The sequence below is a fragment of the Oncorhynchus masou genome, chromosome 21 (genome assembly GCF_036934945.1).
Source record: "Oncorhynchus masou masou isolate Uvic2021 chromosome 21, UVic_Omas_1.1, whole genome shotgun sequence".
NCBI classification, from domain to species: domain Eukaryota; kingdom Metazoa; phylum Chordata; class Actinopteri; order Salmoniformes; family Salmonidae; genus Oncorhynchus; species Oncorhynchus masou.
This window is the reverse complement of record NC_088232.1, coordinates 27,378,792-27,399,390: the sequence shown is the minus strand read 5'-3', so window position 1 is coordinate 27,399,390 and position 20,599 is coordinate 27,378,792. Positions and strand designations below refer to the sequence as shown.

Here is a 20,599-nt window from a genome sequence, read left to right as displayed (position 1 = left end):
GAAATGTCTGCGTTTGACCTTCATAACTGTGTAAATGTATATAAAATTACAGGGGGCAGTTTGGGGAAAATATTATCCCATCCAAATCGTCCTCTGGAATAACGGGCATTCTGGAGTAATAATTACATTACATAACCAACGTTCTCCAGTAATACTTGTCCTGTGCGAACAGGTCTTTGCTCATGTGCATGCGACGCATTACATGTGTCACGTAAAGAGAGCAAGGGTTGAGGGAATAGGAGGTTTTTCCTAAACAAATGATGGATTCCGGTAACAGATCTTTTCAGTCAGAAATGGCTGTAATTATGTTGAAGCTTCAGCAACACAGACCGCTCGATAAACACTTTGATGTTCTGTGGTAGACGATGTAGCCGGGAGGAGAGACAGACAACGGGTGCTAGTCAGTCACTCGCTGTCTTTTTTTTTTTTTGTTAACACAGAGCAGCAAGTCTGAGTCGACCCCGGCACAATCAAATCAATTGCTGGTCAGACTCCCTCTAGTCATTTCTGTGTCCTAATTATTTCATCAGACTGTGTGCTTAAAGCATCAGACAAGCTAATATAGTTGATTTGATTAAAACACATAGGATGTGTCAATATATGGAAAAATACACGTTTAATAATGTCTACCAAGTGATTGGTTTAAAGAACAACACATTTTTTTTTGTCTGTCAGCCCTACACATGTGCCATGGAAAAAAATATGTATATTTGTGACCTCTCAACAACAAAAAATCTGTCGACCAACAGCCTATCGACCAAATAATCAACCAATCGACTAAATGGGGTCAGCCCTAATTCCTAGTTAGACTAGCTGTGTCAGTTGTTGCCAACATATAGATGTTCTAAAATGAAAGAAATGTCTCCCTCTTTTAGGTGGAGAACTCCACCCTCAACTCCCAGAGTGCATCTCTCATGGCCCAGAATGCTGTGCTGCAGGGCCAGGTGGGGGCGCTGGAGAGCGAGTCAGAGGCGTGGCAGCGGCAGCGGGAGGAGGCGCGGGTGGGTAGGGAGAGCGTGCTGCAGGATCACGAGCGCCTGCTGAGTGTGCATGAGAGACAGGCAGCAGAGTACGAGCAGCTCATCGCCCAACACGCCACCCTGAAGGGCAACCAGAGAGCTCTGGAGCAAGAGCACCGCACACTGGAGAACAAGTGGGTCACACACATGGGGCACACACACAGGGGTTACACAAACCACCTGGCACACACACACCAAGTGGTAATACCCTAAGGCAGGGCTATTCAACGATATTTTTACTGGGGACATATGTAAAAAAAAAAAAAAAAAGTTCATTGCAGGGGTGCTGGATATTTTCCACATTATTCTTCAGAAGAACTGACTCGCTCTCCAGCACAACCGCCAATAAATTACTCTTCTTAAAATGGAATGTTGCTTAAAGTAATTATGAAAGAAGTGGAGTGCACTCAACTTGTGTGAGTCAAAGTGCAACCAAAAAATGTTAGCATCGTTGAAAAGGCTCAACGCTATTAAAATCACACCACCACTTCCTGGTTGCTAAAATTAGAATAGTTTGCCTAATTTCAGTTTGACAAAACAAGCAAGTATAGTGTAGTCATTGTAATCCAATCAAATCACATTTTATTTGTCACATGCCAAATACAACAGGTGCCGAATACAACATGCTTACTTACAAGCCCTTAACCAACAATGCAGTTTTAAGAAAAATTAGTTAGTAAATATTTTCTTATGTCAACAAAAGTTTAAAAAAATAAAAGAGCAACAATAAAATAACAATACGGCTATTTCAATGCTAATTTGGTCGGGTTGCCCAAAAAGTTACATATTGCATCTTTAAAAGAAATTCGTTTTTTTTTATCGTCTGAAAACTAGGCATCTCAATAAATGACAATCAGCTAATGCCAAATTCCAGTCTGAAGGAGGTTTGAATTAATTTCCCTCGGTCATTAGGTGTGTTTTTTTTTGTCACACACAATGAGTCCTTGTGAGTATCAGAGAGGGAAACAGGAGGCATGTACTTGTTCCTTGGTCTTAACTTTCAGGAATGGGGTCATAATATTTTGTGGCTTAAACGCTAGAGCCAAATTCATAGGAAAAAAAAATCAACATGGAGCTAGAAATCACACTATAGGCAACCACCTAGTACTTGTCATTTTGACTGGGATTTTTTTACGGACATTTTATCAATGTTCAGAAATCATCAAAGGGCACAGGATAAATAAAGTGACAATGGTCACACATACATGTCATAATCCACAGGTTCACACCTCTCTCACTCACACACACACACACACACACACACACACACACACACACACACACACACACACACACACACGGAAGAGTCCGCAATGGGTCATACACACCAAGCGGTCATACACAAATACACTCACCAAGATGTTACACTGAGGTGTAGTAGAAAAAGGTCAGATTCATTTAAAATAAATGTATATTATTACAGAGTGGTCATATTACATGGTTGTTCATGTCCATGTCATGTGTATTGACCTCGGTGTGAGTGCGTAAAATATAAGTTGGTTACATGTGATCAAGAGAACTGTGTTAATATATTTCTCTGAAGTTAATTTTCCAATAACAGACTTCCTCATTTGATAAGCCACATCTAAACAGCCATAGGCTAGTGAAAGTATGTCCTTCCAGACTGGCTTGGCACTGGGACATTGAGAGACCGCCCTAAGGAAGTGACCTAGGGGATGTGTTGCGTACCCTTCCTGCCTCTCCCCTGCTCTCGCCTGACCACTCCATGCCACGGGGCTGGAACAGTGCAGCAGTAACAGACTGGGTGTGATTTCACTTACACCCTGGCTGGAGCTGGGAGAAACTGCTGACACCGCAACGGTCGGGTTGGGTGGAGACAGGTAGCCTATCACTAGGGCTAGGGAGGGACAAGACAACAGAAATTAACATCAGGCCAGAACTGTGACTGTTCAATAACTCTGGGAGACTAATTTCATTCAGTTGGAGTTCAGATAGGGTTTTTGGATGTCAGTGGAACTCTTCTAGTCTGCTGCTTTTTATTGTTTTACAGTGGAACCTTATAACCTGTACTGCTTCAGGCAGGCCACTCCTGAGGGGAGGGCCGGAGGGCGACATCACTCCTCTAACTATGGGGACAGTGTTCTCTTTGTTTGTTTGCTGTGGTTATATTATGTACGTATATCTCATAGGGCTGAGCGGTATACCTTAGTTTATGACGTACAGGTATTGATGCAGGGACCGTTTTGGTTTTTACTTCTATACCACTATTTTAATGTTTGGTTTGTTAAATGCCATCTGTAATGTTAATTTTTACTTTGCGATTTGACTCATCTCTGTCCACTCTCTCTCCGTGCCACTTTTCACACAGACCTAGCCACGCCCCCTGTCACTCAAGGAGCTCATTTGATGTTCCTCAACCACGAGACACTTGCGTTCAGTCTGCATGGTCAATGCAACAATGTTGATGACACCGATGCTGTTCACTTTTCTTCTTAATGTAAATCCACCAGCGTTCTATAATGACACTATTAGTTTGTCTTTTCTTAGCAAGTTGCTCTAAATCTTGAGATGCTAATCGTTAGCCGCTAATGTTAATAGCTAGCTAATAAATGTACTGAGTAAGAGAACGTAACTAGCTAATACCAGTGATGGTGTAGACCTAAATCAGCATGTTGTTTGTGCAACATTATCTTATAAATCAAAGAGGAATATGCCAAGCAAAAATATGTTAACTACATGAAGTAGCTACGAGAGAACATGCAATGTAGCCAAAGCTTATAGGGTCCCCTAGGAAACACGTATCAACACTTTAGTTCCTATCCTGTCACAATAACTATTTCCTGACATTTTAATTCGTTGTCATCTCAAACACTGTTCTATTCTAACTATTGAATTTATAATAGTCATTCTATTCCCATGATTCCAAACAGTTTTGCTCTAATTCTCAAGTCAAATCGCAATTGCAACATTTGGTTAATAGTCCTAGATTATTAATATAATAATATATCCCATTTAGCAGACGCTTTTGTCCAAAGCGACTTACAAGTCGGCTGGGGCCACTACTTTTACATATGGGTGGCCCCAGCGGGAATCGAACCCACGACGCTTGGCGTTGCAAGCGCCATGCTCTACCGACTGAGCCACACAGGACCCATATCTGCATCCCTACGTGGTAGTGTGCATCCCTACGCAGCAGTGTGCAGCTCTATGTGGCAGTGTGGACATTCTCAATTGAGTAGTGGTGTAAAGTACTTCAGTAAAAATACTTTTGGTTACTACTTAAGTTGTTTTGTGGTATCTGTACTTTACTATTTTTTTATTTTTGAAAACTTTTGCTTCACTACATTCCTAAAGAAAATACTGTACTTTTTACTCCATACATTTTCCCTGACACCTAAAAGTACTCATTACATTTTGAATACTTAGCAGGACAGGAAAATGGTCCAATTCACACACTTGCCAAGAGAACATCTCTGGTGATCTATTGCCTCTGATTTGGAGGACTCACGAAACATAAATGCTTTGTTTGTAAATTGTGCTGTAGTGTGACCCTGGCTATCCGTTAATATATATATTTTTAAATGGTGCCATCTGGTTTGTGTAATAAGTAATTTTAAATTATTTTTACTTCTATACTTGAATTTATACTTAAAATACTGTGATATAATATTTTGGACATATCGCCCAGCCCTAATATCACATACACACAGAGACATGATGAGAACCCACACACTGTCCTGTACTGGAAAAATGGTCCTATTCGGAAGCTTACTATCACATCAGTCTACATGGAGAGATGTGACGTGGCTGAGCTGGCTAACTAAAAATCTCTCATTTTTTGAATAATGGAGCAGTGTCCCTTGGGGCCGGGGTTGAGGCCCAGGGATTAGAAGAGTCTGCCTGCTGTGCCGTCAAGGACCTAATCAGCCTGGATATCAGATGGTCCATATATGCCTCAAAGGCCTGGGTTGTGTTCATTAGGGTACAAGGGAGGGACATTAGGGTACACACAACTAAAATCAGAGGTTCTTATTGGACAAGCTGAGGTAGTCCCTCCCTTTTCCAGTCAGTTTCTTTAATTTTTTGGAAATTATGAAAGAATCAAAACAAACCTGATGGGATTGCTTTGATCTGTGATCTTAGCAGCTCTTTGAACACACCACCACATATATCATGGATGCTCAATACTTCATGACTTTTCCATCCTGCTCTTGTCGGACCCAGTATCGATATTGTTATTTCGGTGGTAATAGGAATCTATATGGGATGGGATTGCCATGGCCTATTTGTAGATGTAACACAATACAAAACCTGGGGACAGTTAATTAGGCACCATACAGTGCCTTGCAAAAGTATTCAGACCCCTTGGATTTTCCCCCACATTTTGTTACAAAGTGGGAATAAAATGTATTTGTCATTTAACTGCCTCCTTATTTTCAAGCATGGTGGTGGCTGCATCATGGTACGAGTGTGCTTGACATAAGCAAATACTGAGGAGTTCTTCAGAATTAAAAGAAAGGGATAGTGCTAAGCACAGGAAAATCCTGGTGCAAAACCTGCTTTACACCAGACACTGGGAGAGGACACCTTTCAGCAGTACAATAACTTACAATACATGGCCACATCAACACTTGAGTTTGCTTACCAAGAAGACTGTGTCTGTTCCTAAATGGCCAAGTTACACTTTTGACTTAAATTCGCTTGAAATACTATAGAAATTACTGTCATGATCCCCAACATCTTGAACAATTTTGAAAAGAATAATGGCCAAATATTTCACAATCCAGGTGAGCAAAGCTCTAGAGACTTACCCAAAAAGACTCACTGCTATAATTGCTGCCAAAGGTGTTTCTAACATGTATGGACTCAGGGAGCTGAATACTTATGCAATGACTATTTTATTTATGCATATGTTCTTCCACTGTGACAATAGCGTATAGATTGTTGACAAAAAAAATGACAAATCCATTTTAATCCCACAATAAAAATGAAATCCAAGGGGTCGGAAAACTTTGACCTCCGAGGAGAAATTGTCTTTTAACCCAGTCTTTGTTTCAGTTTTTCTGTCTGGGTCTCTGTGTGCAGGTACATAGTGCTCCTGAAGCAGAAAGATGCCATGGAGGCGCTGGAGTCCACCCTCCAGAAGGAGAGGGAGAGTCTAGGAGAGGAGATCCACAAAAACGCCCTGATCCTGGGGGAGAACCAGAGCCTGAGGGGGGAAGTGGACAGGTGAGCTCAGTCAGCACAGCAGCTTCTGAATACAGCACCGACAACCTACTCCAGCTTTTCAAAGCACCACATAGAGAACAGCCTGACCCTGGCACCCTCTGGTGGTTACATACTGTAATGGCTGTTTCTAACTATCTTTCTCCAGCTACACACACTTGGCCATGTTTTTTTAACACTACAGTTAGATTAAACTGGCTTTTGTTGCCAAGTTGGCAGAAAAAACAAGTATGGCTAAACTCACCTCTCAACAAAAATCTAACAAAATTAACTAACTACAACACTGACTAGCTGACCCTACAATTGGTATTTTGAAGATGAATTTGTTTTGCAAAGCACCAGGAACTCATTTCTCTCCATACCGTCTCTCCACACCCCCTGAAGGTTGACCCAGACACATACCCAGCTACGTGCGGAGTATAATGGGCTGCAGGTGCAGACCAAGGAGCTGAAGACTAGTCTGAATGGAGCTCAGCTGGAGGTGAACCGCTGGCAGGCCAGATATGATTCAATGAAGGAGCAGCACCAGGGCCTGGACATCTCCATGACCAAGCTGGACAACCACTGTGAGGTACAGAGACGACTGAAGGACCACACCGGGACCTCAATGAGCTACTGCACAAGGGACTGTCTATGTCTAAGATAAAACAGTTCATCTCTATTGTGTGTTCTGTCCCAGTTGCTGACGCGTCTGAAGGGGAACCTGGAGGAGGAGAACCACCACCTGCTGAGTCAGATCCAGATGTTGAGCCAACAGAACCAGACCCTTCTGGAGAGAACCATGGAGAGCAAGGAGCTCTACCACGAAGAGCAAAAACAGTACATGTGAGTAGGGTGTGCGGGTATATAGAGGGAGATATTTTCTACTGGAATTTGATTTGTTTAATGTCATAAATAAATCGAACAAATCCTGTTTCCAGTGACAAGTTGAACTCACTCCGGAGGCAGAAAGAGAAGCTGGAGGAGAAGATCATGGATCAGTACAAGTTCTATGATCCAACGCCTAAAAAGTAAGTTTTGTTACAGTTTGACTTGCTAATCTAAGTCAATAGAATAGGATGACAAATGGATGCATTTAGCAAGCCCTATGTCCCTGAGTTGTTCCTGGTCAGGTCACATGGTCTGTAAACCCTCCTGACCCTAGCTATGCCACTTGTGGAGAGCTTACTTTGTGGGCCCTAGAGCATACATAGACAGGAAAGAAATATGACGCAAGTGAAGATGACCTATGGCCTGAGGATAGATGGATGTCTGAGTGAAACTGTGATTTCCTGTCTGTCAGGAAGAACCACTGGGCCGGGGCAAAGGCCTTGGCCAAACTCATCAAGCCCAAGAACAGACAGGACAGCTCGAGGGAGAGGGTGCGGAGTGCCCCAGACATCCCCCTGCCTGATCCTCCCACTCTGGACTTCCCTGACATACCTCCCCCTGCCTCCCCCTCCTCTACCCCCCCGCCAGTCCCGTCTCAGCCTGGACTCTGTGGGGAACCATTCTCAGGAGGAGAACCACCACGGACAGGGGCACTCCCCTACCCTCACCCCCACCCCCACCCACTCCAGCAGAGGTAAGACTGACACGGGGGTGGGTTGGGGAACTAAAGGAAAATGCAGTGTATTTTCGTCTACTCATCCAAGATTGTTCTTAACTGAATAAGGAAAGGTGTCAAGGCCATACAGTTCTATTTACCACAAGAGGGAGCTCGAGCTACACACAATCTCACATTTCCTCCCCCTCCAACTCATCTTGCATGTTCTTCATTATCTACTACTTCATTGAGGATCTATTGCATGTCTAAACATTTTAATACTTCAACTCTTCATCTTCTCTGTTGGACTATTTTTGGACTCTGTTCATTAATGTAATGCATGTAGTTAACTACTTTCTTTCACTCACTCATCTCTCTTTCTCCCCCTTCTCTTTGTCGTTGTGTGTATAACATAATCCCCTATCATTCAGCACCCTCAGCCCGGCCAGCGGTACTCCCTGTCACAGCAGCCAAGCGGTTTGGTTTTCTGAGGAGTAAGAGCCAGGAGAAAATGAAGACTCCTCTCTCACGGCATTCTCTCTCTAGACAACTTCGCTTCTGGTCCTCCTCTGACATCTCCACCTGTACCACCGAGCCTCTCTTGCCCATCATTGGACAGTTCTAATACCACCACCACCATCTTCGTCATCTTCATGTTCACTCACCCCCCCCCCCCCTTTTTAAATCTGCAACATCTTAACTTTTTGGCCCTCTGTCATAATTTACTTACAGAAAACTGACCTCTTAATGCACACGTGCCTCCCATCACAACATACACTATCACACATACCAACACACACAAACTGAACTCTGAACTGAACCTTTTGAGGCCTCTAGCCTCATACCCTGCACACTCCTCTGGACTCTGGCTTGACCCTGCAGTAAGTAGCCCTGTTTTGGATTAGAGCCCGCCCCTACTGCAGCCAGCCCTTACTGCAGCCAGCAGCTTTGCCTCTCTCTGTGAAAATGAGATCTGTGTGTCTGTCAACTGATGTTTAATCATGTAAAGTGGGCAACTGAAGAGCGATGACACCAGCCCAATGAAGGCAATTACTCTGTCTGCTGTGTCTCTTAGTCTGGCAGCTGGTATAAATCTCATGTTGCACATGGCTGGAGGGGTGATGAGAGGAGAACTTGTTACAGGGGCAATCTGCAGTATTTACTGCTGTTTAAAGGGTTGTGCTTTTAATCCCCGTGCAAAGGAAATGCCACTTTGGGGAGTGATGTGTGCACATGCTGTCTGTGCTGCGTTGTGTTAGCCTGTGTCACGTTGCTGATAATACGAATGCCTCCCGCTTGCATCATACTCTGACTCTCCTTGTCAAACACGCACCACAGTCTAACATCATCCTATCCTTTATTCCATATCCTGTACTCATATCTGTCTCACTCTCTGCCATGCATTTTTAGCCTCTCTCTGTCCACCTCGTTTCCCTCCACACCATTCGCATTATCCCTTTGCAAAAATACAGAATAGCTGTTCTATTGGATCTATTGATGTCTGCGACTACTAACACAGTGATGTTTGCATAAATGACCAATCCATTGCTGGACTGAGAGAGGGAGCAGGGAATGCAATAAGACTAAGACCCTCCCGGAGCCAGTAGCCTACCAGACACTCTGCTGTCTGAGACGCCACTGTTTTGTAGGCTACCCACACACTCTCTTTCTTTCACTTTCTTCAAAGCCTTCACTTCCTATAGAATAGTAGAACTGTCAGTGTTCTATTCTGTCTCAGCAGTCCAAGGTTCAGTCTGACTTACTATAAAGGGATTTAGCTTTTTATTCTTTGGTAAAAAAAAAAGACTGATCAGATAGAAACATTGGTAGGTCCAAAATGCATCTAAAAACCATTGATGTGCGTACAGTATCTTGCCATTTGGAAAGTGGTCTGACTGAAGAAATGCTAGTTGAGACTATTGTATATCATTGTGTACTGTAGCAAATGTGCAAATGGAGTCAACTTGTGTCCTTTGAAAGCTTTTTGCTGACACTTGCGCTTCACTGCTCTAGCACGCACTCTAGCGTCTACCTGCCCTAACTGTCCACTGTCCAGCAGCCTCCAGCTCACCTGCCTCTGCTGTGTGGAGAATGGGGTTGTTTGTTTGGACGGATGTGGTACCATCATAGATACTAACTGCTCTGTTATTGTTCCCCTAGCACTAAACGACAGTGGAGTGTCCCGAGGCAGGGAGCTGTACCGAATTCCAGGGGGTAGCAGTGAGAGTGTCAATGGCACAGAAGAGCTCTACGCCAGAAGAAGAGGTGTGGAGCTAGGGGGTGCTGCTCACTCCACCCTCGCCAACCACACCTCCACTTCAGGCCTGACACCCAACTCAAGCTCCAGGCCTGGACGCAGACCCAAAGGTACGGTAGGCCCCAATGCCCATTTACTGACTAGCTGCCATCTTCAATGTTAAGATGTTATGATGTAGTGTAGATCTGCAGTATGTTCTTTCTATGAAACTACACGTTTGCTTATGTCTCTTCTTAAAGTCAGTCATTTAAGTTTCCATTCACAATTAAGTAAAGTCATTCCGTTAAATAAATCAAGATGGGTGTGATGGAAACACGATGTCTGTACAATGTCAAATGTTGACAGACAATTTGTTTGACATGGTGTGGTGTTTTTGAGTCGGTAAAATGTATTATGCGGTGGAAAGTCCTTTATGCCCACGATATGGAGTCACGTGATGATATGCTATGTTGTACTACCACCACAATGTGGAAAAGCGTTGCGTTTGTAGGCAGATTAAATAAGTTCAACTTCATGGTGGTTAACTGATGGATGGTGATGAGCTTGATGCAAATTTACAATAAAGATCAAGGGTATTATTTGAATGCTGGTGACATGATGATCGATGCTTGGCTGCAAATGATCAAATACATTATATTGCTCTTATCCATATCTCTTCATAACCTATCCCGTCCACTTTATTAGCGACTTGTTGTCTAGAGAGAATGCTCCAAAACCAGATTGGGCAAGTTTCCAATTTATAGCAACAGTTTTTGTGACAAAGCCATCGGTAGAGTTTAAAATGTGACGAAACCCCATTCAATCAATCAAATGTGTTCATAAAGCCCTTTTTTACGTCACCAATTGTCACAGTGCTTATACAGAAACCCAGCCTAATACCCCAAAGAGTGAGCTATGCAGATGTAGAAGCATGGTGGCTAGGAAAAACTCATTAAAAAGGCAGGAAGCTAGGAAGAAACTTAGAGGAACTAGGCTCTGAGGGATGGACAGTCCTCTTCTGGCTGTGCCTGGTGGAGATTATAAGAGTACATGGCCATTAAGGCCAGATCGTTCTTCAAGATGTTCAAATGTTCATAGATGACCAGCAGGGTCAAATAATAAGTGGTTGCCACAGGTCAGAAGTTAATGTCAGTTGGCTTTTCATAGCCAAGCATTCATTCAGAGTTTGAGACAGCAAGTGCGGTAGAGAGGGTCGACACGGCATTGAACTTCTGCTTTAAATTTGGTGCATGGAAACTTCAGCACCAAAGTGATTTTTATGTGCACTGCGTTATCACACACACCATTTTATCCACAATAAATCAGTTTGAAAGACGCGTACCTCCAGTGAGAGAACATGCATTTTTTTTAATGCAGGTTTTAGAATATTTGCATGAAAATCTGTCGCCAATTGGATGGAAACCTATCTAGTGTTCCAGAATAACACCAACAGGTGACTTAAATCCCTAATCTCCCAGAGCGCAGTGCTGAAAATTGACACGTCACTTAGTCTACCAAGAGGTCAGTTATCAGTGTTTTGGAATAATTCTGCCATCCTTAATCAATAATCACAGTCGGAACATTTGTTTACTTTCCTTGAAACCTTGTGGTCCAATCTCAGAACTTTGTGTATCTATTCTCCAGTTGATGGAACAAACACTTACAGGAAGGAGCCTTGTGGCTCAAGGCGACATCATCGTACAGAGCCAGTTGTTACATTATATTAATCAGTAGCATCATTTTAATTCAGTATGTAGAAGTGAAGTGGATTATCTATAGTTGATCTACTGTGTATAAACATGGGGTTTTCCTACAGCTTAGAAATATCCCCTTAATCATCCTTAAACACTACTGCCCTTTAGTGTGCACAGTTGTAATTGTAAAGTGGGACAGTATCAGCATGTGTGGTTACCTGTCTGTTGGGACAAATGACTCGTAACACACATACCTTCATCTCTCTATCAATATGTGATGACGTGGCGGAGTAACTCACTTCCCTCTGTGCTCTGCAGGTTTTATCCACGAGGACGACCCTCGGGTTCACTCCCCCGACACCCTGTTTGGGAGCAGTATCCATGGAAACGCAGGTAAAAGACCAGGCTGATCAATACAAGTTCAGACGGCTGCTGGACCCTTGGGCTCCCTTTCACTCTCTGTCCCGCTCTGTTTCATTCTTTCTTGCTCTCTTTCCCGCCTCTGTCTCTTTCTCTGCAGGTTATCGACCAGGCTCTGCTGAGCTCAGCCACAACACCTCCAGCAGCAACTCCCCTGTTAACTGCAAAGGTACAACCAACATTATGCCTATCTGCAAACCCTGCAAATTACTTCAATAAATGCCATTTTATATTTAACTGATTTCTATACCAGATGTGTCATTATATTGGGCATATCTCAGGCCATTGTTTTAGCCTGCTTTCTAGTACTGTCCCCCACTGTGGACTTAAGTCATTTTCAGCGTTTAGTTGACTAAAAAGCAATACTGTATCTCTTATCCTGATTGTTTATCTTTACCTCTCTACCTCCCTCTGTCCATCTAGATTCCCTGGAGCGCCTGCAGGGCCGTTCTGCCAGCCTGTCCAGTGATGACGTAGTGGGCGTTAGTCAAGACGTTTCCCACTCCCTGTCTCTCCCCCGGAGCTCCACGGTTCCCTACGACACCCATACACACACCCCGACCAAGAGGAGTGCACCCCGGCCGGGCCGCCACCGAACCTCCTCCCCTGGCAGCGATATGGTCACCTTGGAAGAGTTCCTGGAGGAGAGCAACACCCTCTCACCACCGACTGTAAGAATAGAGGGATAATGTGTCATAGGGAGATGGATGAATGGTTTGGGATGTGGATGTTTTTCTCTCTATATACAAACTACCCCATAATGATGAAGTAAAACTGTTTTTTTTTAAATGTATAAAAAATAAACTGATTACATTTAGGTATTCAGACCCTTTTCTCAATACTTTGTTGATTCTGTAATTGCTGCCAAAGGTACTTCGAGTCTTCTTGGGTGTGACGCTACAAGTTTGGCACACCTATATTTGGGGAGTTTCTCCCATTCTTCTCTGCAGATCCTCTCAAGCACTGTCAGGTTGGATGAGGAGTGTTGCTGCACAGCTATTTTCAGGTCTCTCCAGAGATGGTAGATTGGGTACAAGTCCGGGCTGTGGCTGGGCCACTCAAGGACGTAGAGACTTGTCCCGAAGCCACTCCTGCATTGTCTTGGTTGTGTTCTTAAGGTCGTTGTCTGTTGGAAGGTGAACCGTCGCCCCAGTCTGAGGTCCTGAATGCTCTGGAGCAGGTTTTCATCAAGGATCTCTCTGTACTTCGCTCCATTCATCTTTCCCTCGATCCTGACTGGTCCCCCAGTCCCTGCTGCTGAAAAATATCCCTACAGCATGATGCTGTCACCACCATGCTTCCCTGTAGGGATGGTGCCAGGTTTCTTCCAGACATGATGCTTGGCATTCAAGCTAAAGTTTTCAATTAAACCAGAGAATCTTGTTTCTCACGGTCTGAGTCATTTAGGTGCCTTTTGGCAAACTCCAATTGGGCAGTCGTGTGCCTTTTACAGAGGAGTGGCTTCCACCTGGCCATTCTACTATAAAGGCCTGATTGGTAGAGTGCTGAAGAGATAGTTGTCCCTCTGGAAAGTTATTTTATCTCCACAGAGGAACTCTGGAGCACTGTCAGATTAACCATTGGGTTCTTGGTCACCTCCCTGACCAAGGCCCTTCTCCCCCAATTGCTCCATTTGGCTGGACGGCCAGCTCTAGGGAGAGTCTTGGTGGTTCCAAACTTCTTCCATTCAAGAATGATGGCGGTCACTGTGTTCTTGTGGACCTTCAATGCTGCAGACATTTTTTGGCACCCTTCCCCAGATCTGTGCCTCTACACATTCCTGCCTTGGAGCTCTTTCGGACAGTTCCTTCAATCTCATGGCTTGGTTTTTGCTCTGACATGCACTGTCAACTGTGGAACCTTATATAGACTGGTGTGTGCCTTTCCAAATCATGTCCAATCAATTGAATTGACCACAGATGGACTCCAATCAAGTTGTAGAAACATCTCAATGATGATCAATGGAAACAGGATGCACCTGAGCTCAGTTTTGAGTCTCATAGCAAAGGGTCTGAATACTTATGTAAATAAGGTATTTCTGTTTTTTTTATTTTTAATACATTTGCAAAGATAATCTAAAACCGGTTTTCACTTTGTCATTATTTTTAATGTTACAAAATGTGGAAAAAGTCAAGGGGCCTGAATAATTTCTGAATGCACTGTACATCAACCACTGTACGAACTTGCACATTCTATGCCATAAAGTGATGTATGGTGGTTTGGCATGGATGGAATCGTGGATATAGCTTCTAGTTTAATATGACACATTCTGAGTTAATTTTCCCAACCAGCTATAAGCATATAGTGTCATAGAGAAATGGATGAAAGGTTTGGGAAGGCGTTGTAGCTTCAATTGAAGTGATGCTACATAAAGCACAGCTTCCCTCTCTCCAGCCCCTCTGCAGGAGAACTCTTCTGACTGAGGCTCTGTATTGGTGCCACCAGGCCAGGATGATGGATGGGTGGCACTGTTAGTTTTTGGTCATTCACCTCACTTGACAGGCTTTTGTAGATGAAATGTTAGGATGTGCACATCTACACACTCTCCATTCACCTCACTTCCTAACTCACACAGTAAATAAAATGGTCATCACTTAGTGGGCATACTGTGGCAACAGGGGGGGTTCAACACCACACAATGTACATTTTTCTTTCTTGCTCTTTTTCGCCATGTCTCTTGTTCTCTTCCTACCTCTGTTTTAAAGAATGTAGAGATCAATCTGATTCTCGCTTCCCTGACTAACCACCTAAATCGGTGTAAAATGGGCTAACACACCTAAAGTTTTTGCCTACAAACCTGACTAAATATGATTGAGAGATGTTCATGCCTAAACACTCACATTTACCTGCATCCCAAAGTGCTGTATCAATCAACATCTGAGCAGTGGTGTTACCTCCCATAGTCCCTCTATTTTTAATGGTGCAAGTAGATGAGACCAAATCAATACTTCTCTTTGTTTATAAAGGCATTTCTTCTTCCTCATTAGATTAGCTTTGTTTTCTCATGTCGTTGGCTGTTAGCCTTGCGAGCAGCGGGCCGCTCTGCTTGTCTTTCCATTAATGTAATATCATTTATATAGTGCTGCAGTGAGATGTGTATGGTCCCTGGTGTTGTAAACACATTCCCTAATGAATCTGCATCATAGAGGCATAGGCAGGCAGACAGACCCATGGGTCATATTTCCAGGAATCTTTATACTGTTTAACAATAGACAATCTAAACAAGCACTTCACTGATTGGATCAGTCCTGAGTCCCATGTTGTGTCTGTACAGTAATCCAGGTAGTTGAACATGGACAATAATAGCTTTGGATGGGGGTTTGTGTGATAAGGGTTTGGTGTTGAAGTCTACTTCCTTGATTCATCTAAGTGCTGTGTGTCCGTCTCCCTCATCCCTCCCCTCAGGTGCAGACAGGCAGTCGGGAGGACCTGATGGAGGAATACTTCAGCAGAACAGGAGAGCGGGAGAGATCCACCTCTGGCCGGCCCGCTCTGAGAGATGGAGCCAAGACCCCAACCAGCTATGTCACGCCCACCGTGAAGAGAGACACAGACCTCCAACGGGCCGGCGAGGTGCCAGGCAGGAACTCCAAACCAGGCCAGAGCGTCAGGCCCATCGTCCAGCTCCCTGAGGGATCCACCTCCACACCTCAGTCCCAGACCCTACCCAACCGGGCCAGCAACGGGTTAGGGACAGGGGGATGGCCCTCACCCCTGGGACCTCCTGCACCCCGTGGAGGTGGTCTGGGCAGCAGCAGTCTGTCTCGGACCTTCAGCCTGGCCTCTGCTGACCTGCTGCGCTCAAACGGTCCAGATAGCTACCGGACAGACAGGGAGGCAGGTGGCTCACCCAGCCAGAGTGGAGGTGGTGGAAGTGTGGATGGGGTGGTCAGGAGGCCTGGGGCTGGAACCATGGCCAGAGAGCGCCCCCACTCTGCCAGGCTAGCAGGACCCTCGGACATAGACCCCCGCAGGCTGCCTCTGGCTCCACCCAAAGAGGAACCACTCAGCCTGACCCTTCCCCAGCACCACTCCTCCTCCCTATCCTTGCAGCCCGAGCGATACGGAGGAAGAACAACACCAGGCTCCACCCCCAGGAACAACGGACCCAGCACCGGACAGCAACAGGGACGACCCAACCCCCAGCAGAATCAGAAGAACCATCGTGGGGAGGTTGCCATGGTGACGCCAGTCAGGGCAGTGCCGGCTCTGAGACTGGAGGAGGCACAGGAGGAAGAGGTGCAGCGCAGGGAGGTGCGGCTACAGGCGGACTCCCCGTTACTGAAGAAACCGGAGGTGGGAGGAGGAGGGGGGCTGAGCTGTGGCACAGAGGAGCCCCCCACGAGCACCCCTGCCTCCCCAGACCCCAATAACGACCCCCAGACTGTGTGGTATGAATATGGCTGTGTCTAGGAGGCGTTAGTGTAGTTACAGACCACAGCCTCAGTACTGTACAAACACTGTTCTTCCTGCTAAACCACATGATGTCTGGCCTGGTCTTGTCTGGCACTCCTCGGCTGGTCCTTACTGTACTGGATATATCCTTTGTGATTCGGACTGTTTGAAACTTCCTAACTGTAATCTTTAATGGTGAAACAGCCAACAACAAAGAAGTTACTGCACACAACGAACACTGTTTTTCCCCTCAGACATCATTACACGCACGACAGGAGAGCAAAATATGTACTGCTTGTTTGTTTTTTTACCATGCTGCGCAACGTCTTCTCAGCTCGGCATCAAAAACAATAACGGTGTTGGTGTGGCGGCCAGTGGCGCTGTTTCCTCCTACTGCGGATTTAAAGCTTCATAAAGGAGATGCTGCCACACAGAGACCACCTCAACACATCACAGGGGCCTGTACCCAGCTGGCAAAACATATGGTTGATTTGATTTGCATGACCAAGGGACCACCAGTACCGCAGTTACATTAGCACATGAATGCTTTGAGGGAGACAAAAGGCACTAGGGAGCGACGAATGTATTTTAATATTTTTCTATTGGACACCACTGATTCCCCTCAGCTCTCTGTGCACTGTATATACAACCTTGGCCTCGTCCAAGAAGTTATATTCTGAATCTGAAAAACAAACATTTTGGGGAAGGAGAAAAGAACCACTCCCAGAGTAATTGCATGGTAATTTCTGTCCTCCATCTTTAGGAGCTTAAGGACAGACAGTGTTTGATTGTCTCAACACAGCCTCGGAGTGACACATTACTGGAAAAAGGTCTGCTCCAACTTCGAACATACTGTTTTCTGTTGTGGCCTGTGGGTGACCAAACTATGGGCTTTGTGAAACTGGCTTGTGGGGAGCATGTAATTCATCCCATATCTGTCCTTGTGCACGCGAGGCAGGACGAGAAAGTAGAGGGAGAGAGCACCGCACTGACCAACTTCCGAAAAGAGAAAAGGCAGGGATTTTGTAGCAAGAGGGGGGATACTTTTTAAATGAAAGGAGTGAAGGAGGATTGAGAAAGTGATGGAGATGGAGCGAAAGTGAGTTTAAAAATAAAATATGGACAACGATGGAAATGGTGACATGATGATTAAAACAGATGAAGATGAGAGTTAGAGATTGGTCAGGTTGAGAAATAAAACGGTGAAATATTTCGTACTGTCCATGACTGACCACCGTGAATGCCCCCAGAAACTAGTGTCTATACCAGAGCTCTCCAACCCTGTTCCCGGAGAGATACCTTCATGTAGGTTTTCACTCCAACTCCAGTTGTAACTAACCTGATTCAGCTAATTATTAGAATCTGGTGCACTAGATTGTGGTTGAAGTGAAAACGTACAGGACGGTTGGAGAGCCCTGCTATATACAGTAGAACACTGTCAGTTTTGATGTTTTCTATATGCATATGATGAATATTATTTTCCAAAATCATTCCAAAAAGCACTATACAATGAAGTAGATAATGAGTCTGAACACTGGATACATTTTTACTACAGAAAACGAGTACATTGTCGACCAAGGGTTAAGAGTTTGTCTTTTTCATTTTGAGTTCTTGATAGTGTTAAATGTAAGTTGTTTTTTTTAGATACTGTCTGCTACCCAGCTATAAAATGGCAATAAGACTCGATGTATTTATGTTCCCCTCGATGATAAAACTACACTTTGTCTGCATGTTTTTTTTTTTCTCACCTAAATGTGTTTGTTGTGAAGTGAACAGTGTGTGTTTCATTGTAAGGTTGGTGGTGTTTGAATTGTGCACAAGCTCATTAATTTAAAAAGTATCGATGCGTTTTCTGTATTCGTAAAAAGTCAGTGGATAAAATTCTAATTAGACTCCTGTATTAGGTGGATGATTAGTCTGCCTGTTACAGTGTAACAATGCATTAGATCACTATATAGAGCATGAAAATTGACCATATTTGGCACTTTTCTCTACTAAATCAAATTTCCCTTCCACAGCTGTTCTCTTCAGATTGATGAAAGGTTGGTATGGTTGGCATTCCCAAGAGAAATATCATCTGTTTTGCATTGAATCTCACACGTGTTTGTGTGTGTGTGTGGGTGCACACATACACACCTATGCACAATGTGTGCCATCACCATGTGTACAGGTGTCTAAGGTCTTGTCTAACTGGTGCACAGTTTCTGTGTGTAATGTACAGTAGGTTAGAGATTTGATTTTGATAATCATGACCAAACACTACTAAAAAATGACTGGAGTTCTAAAAGACACACCTACCAACGTGCACAGATACTGAAATGAAAATATTGCAAATGTTTTCATAGCTTAATGTAGATACATAGACCTTTTCTGTCCAAAAACAATGGAAACCTTTTTAAATAAAGATTTGTAAAATTACGTTTCTCCTGACTCACTTTTGTATATGTAGTGTAGACCTACAAAGAATGTGGACACCCCTTGAAATTAGTGTATTTGCCTATTTTAGCCACACCTGTTTCTGACAGATGTAAAATTTAGCACACATGCAGTCTCCATAGACAAACATTGGCAGTAGAATGGCCTTACTGAAGAGCTCAGTGACTTTCAACATGGCACTGTCATAGGATGCCACCTTTCCAAGTCAGTTAGTCAAATTTCTGCCCTGCTAGAGCTGCCCCGGTCAACTGTAAGTGCTGTTACTTTGAAGTGGAAAAATCTAGGAGCAGCAGCAGCTCCGTCGCAAAGTGGTAGGTCGCACAATCTCACATAACGGGACCGGTGAGTACTGAAGAACGTAAAAATCACCGGCCCTCGGTTGCAACACTCACTACAGAGTTCCAAACTGCCTTTGGAAGCAACGTCAGCACAATAACTGTTTGTCGGGAGCTTCATGAAATGGGTTTCCATGGCCAAGCAGCCGCACACAAGCCTAAGATCATCATGCACCATGTCAAGCATCTTCTGGAGTGGTGTAAAGCTCGCCGCCATTGGACTCTGGAGCAGTGGAAACGCGTTCTCTGGAGTGATGACTCACGCTTCACCATCTGGCAGTCCGACAGACAAATCTGGGATTGGCGGATGCCAGGAGAACACTACCTGCCTGAATGCATAGTGCCAACGTTAGGTGGAGGAGGAATAATGGTCTGGGGCTGTTTTTCATGGTTCGGGCTAGTCCCCTTAATTCTAGTGAAGGGAAATCTTAACTCTACAGCATACAATGACATTCTAGACGCTTCTGTGCTTCCAACTTTGTGGCAACAGTTTGGGGAAAGCCCTTTCCTGTTTCAGCATGGCAATGCCCCTGTGCATAAAGCGAGATCCATACATAAATGGCTTGTTGAGATTGATGTGGAAGAACTTGACAGGCCTGCACAGAGCCTTGACCTCAACCCCATCAAACACCATTGGGATGAATTGGAATGTCGACTGCGAGCAAGGCCTAATCGCCCAACATCAGTGCCCAACCTCTAATGGTCTTGTGGCTAAATGGAAGCAAGTCCCCTCAGCAATGTTCATTCATCTAGTGGAAAGCCTTCCAAGAAGAGTGGAGGCTGTCATAGCAGCAAACGTGGAGACCGACTCCATATTAATCCCCATGCTTTTGGAATGAGATGTTCGACGAGCAGGTGTCCACATACTTCTGGTCATGTAGTGCATTTCTGTTTCTGTGTTACTATGGTTTGACCATTGTCATGGTAATATGTCACCATCAGGTTGTTAAGAGATGACTGTCATGTCATTGTATTATGGGCAGTTACACTTTGCAATCAAATGGCTCTTGCTTGGCATACATTCTAAAGTGAAAGTGATTATTACCGTGTATCAAACTACACACTATATGTAGTAGTCTAACAATTGTCACTGAAAATGTTACTAAAACACATTTTATTTGAGTAACAGTGCAGATGCAACGTTTCATAACAGAATGACAGTAAAACCTGGTAACGGGACATTATGGGTCGTTGATCTGTACTCTATAGAAATGAATAATTATGAATGTCCCTCCCTTCGTTATATTTGTTTGGGTATTATTCTACACACAAGCTATTATTATAATGAGCTCGATCCCCAAACAAGACCAAATTTGGTTGGTCCAAGCCAGACTAAATCTGTACCAATCATA

At 44.3% G+C, this 20,599-nt stretch overlaps 1 protein-coding gene across 1 annotated transcript in view; it reads left to right on the top strand.

Annotated features, from left to right (window-relative positions):
* The window catches only part of ccdc88c (coiled-coil domain containing 88C), an 85,496-nt gene extending 66,602 nt beyond the window's left edge, over positions 1–18,894 (top strand). The window contains 12 exon segments of the mRNA XM_064927939.1: positions 876–1,153; positions 6,066–6,209; positions 6,591–6,777; positions 6,886–7,031; positions 7,127–7,216; positions 7,489–7,635; positions 7,637–7,770; positions 9,892–10,098; positions 11,980–12,054; positions 12,182–12,250; positions 12,505–12,752; positions 15,487–18,894. Of these exon segments, the coding sequence (XP_064784011.1) occupies positions 876–1,153; positions 6,066–6,209; positions 6,591–6,777; positions 6,886–7,031; positions 7,127–7,216; positions 7,489–7,635; positions 7,637–7,770; positions 9,892–10,098; positions 11,980–12,054; positions 12,182–12,250; positions 12,505–12,752; positions 15,487–16,494 (2,733 nt within the window). The 3' untranslated portion in view covers positions 16,495–18,894.
* The last annotated feature ends 1,705 nt before the right edge of the window (positions 18,895–20,599 follow it).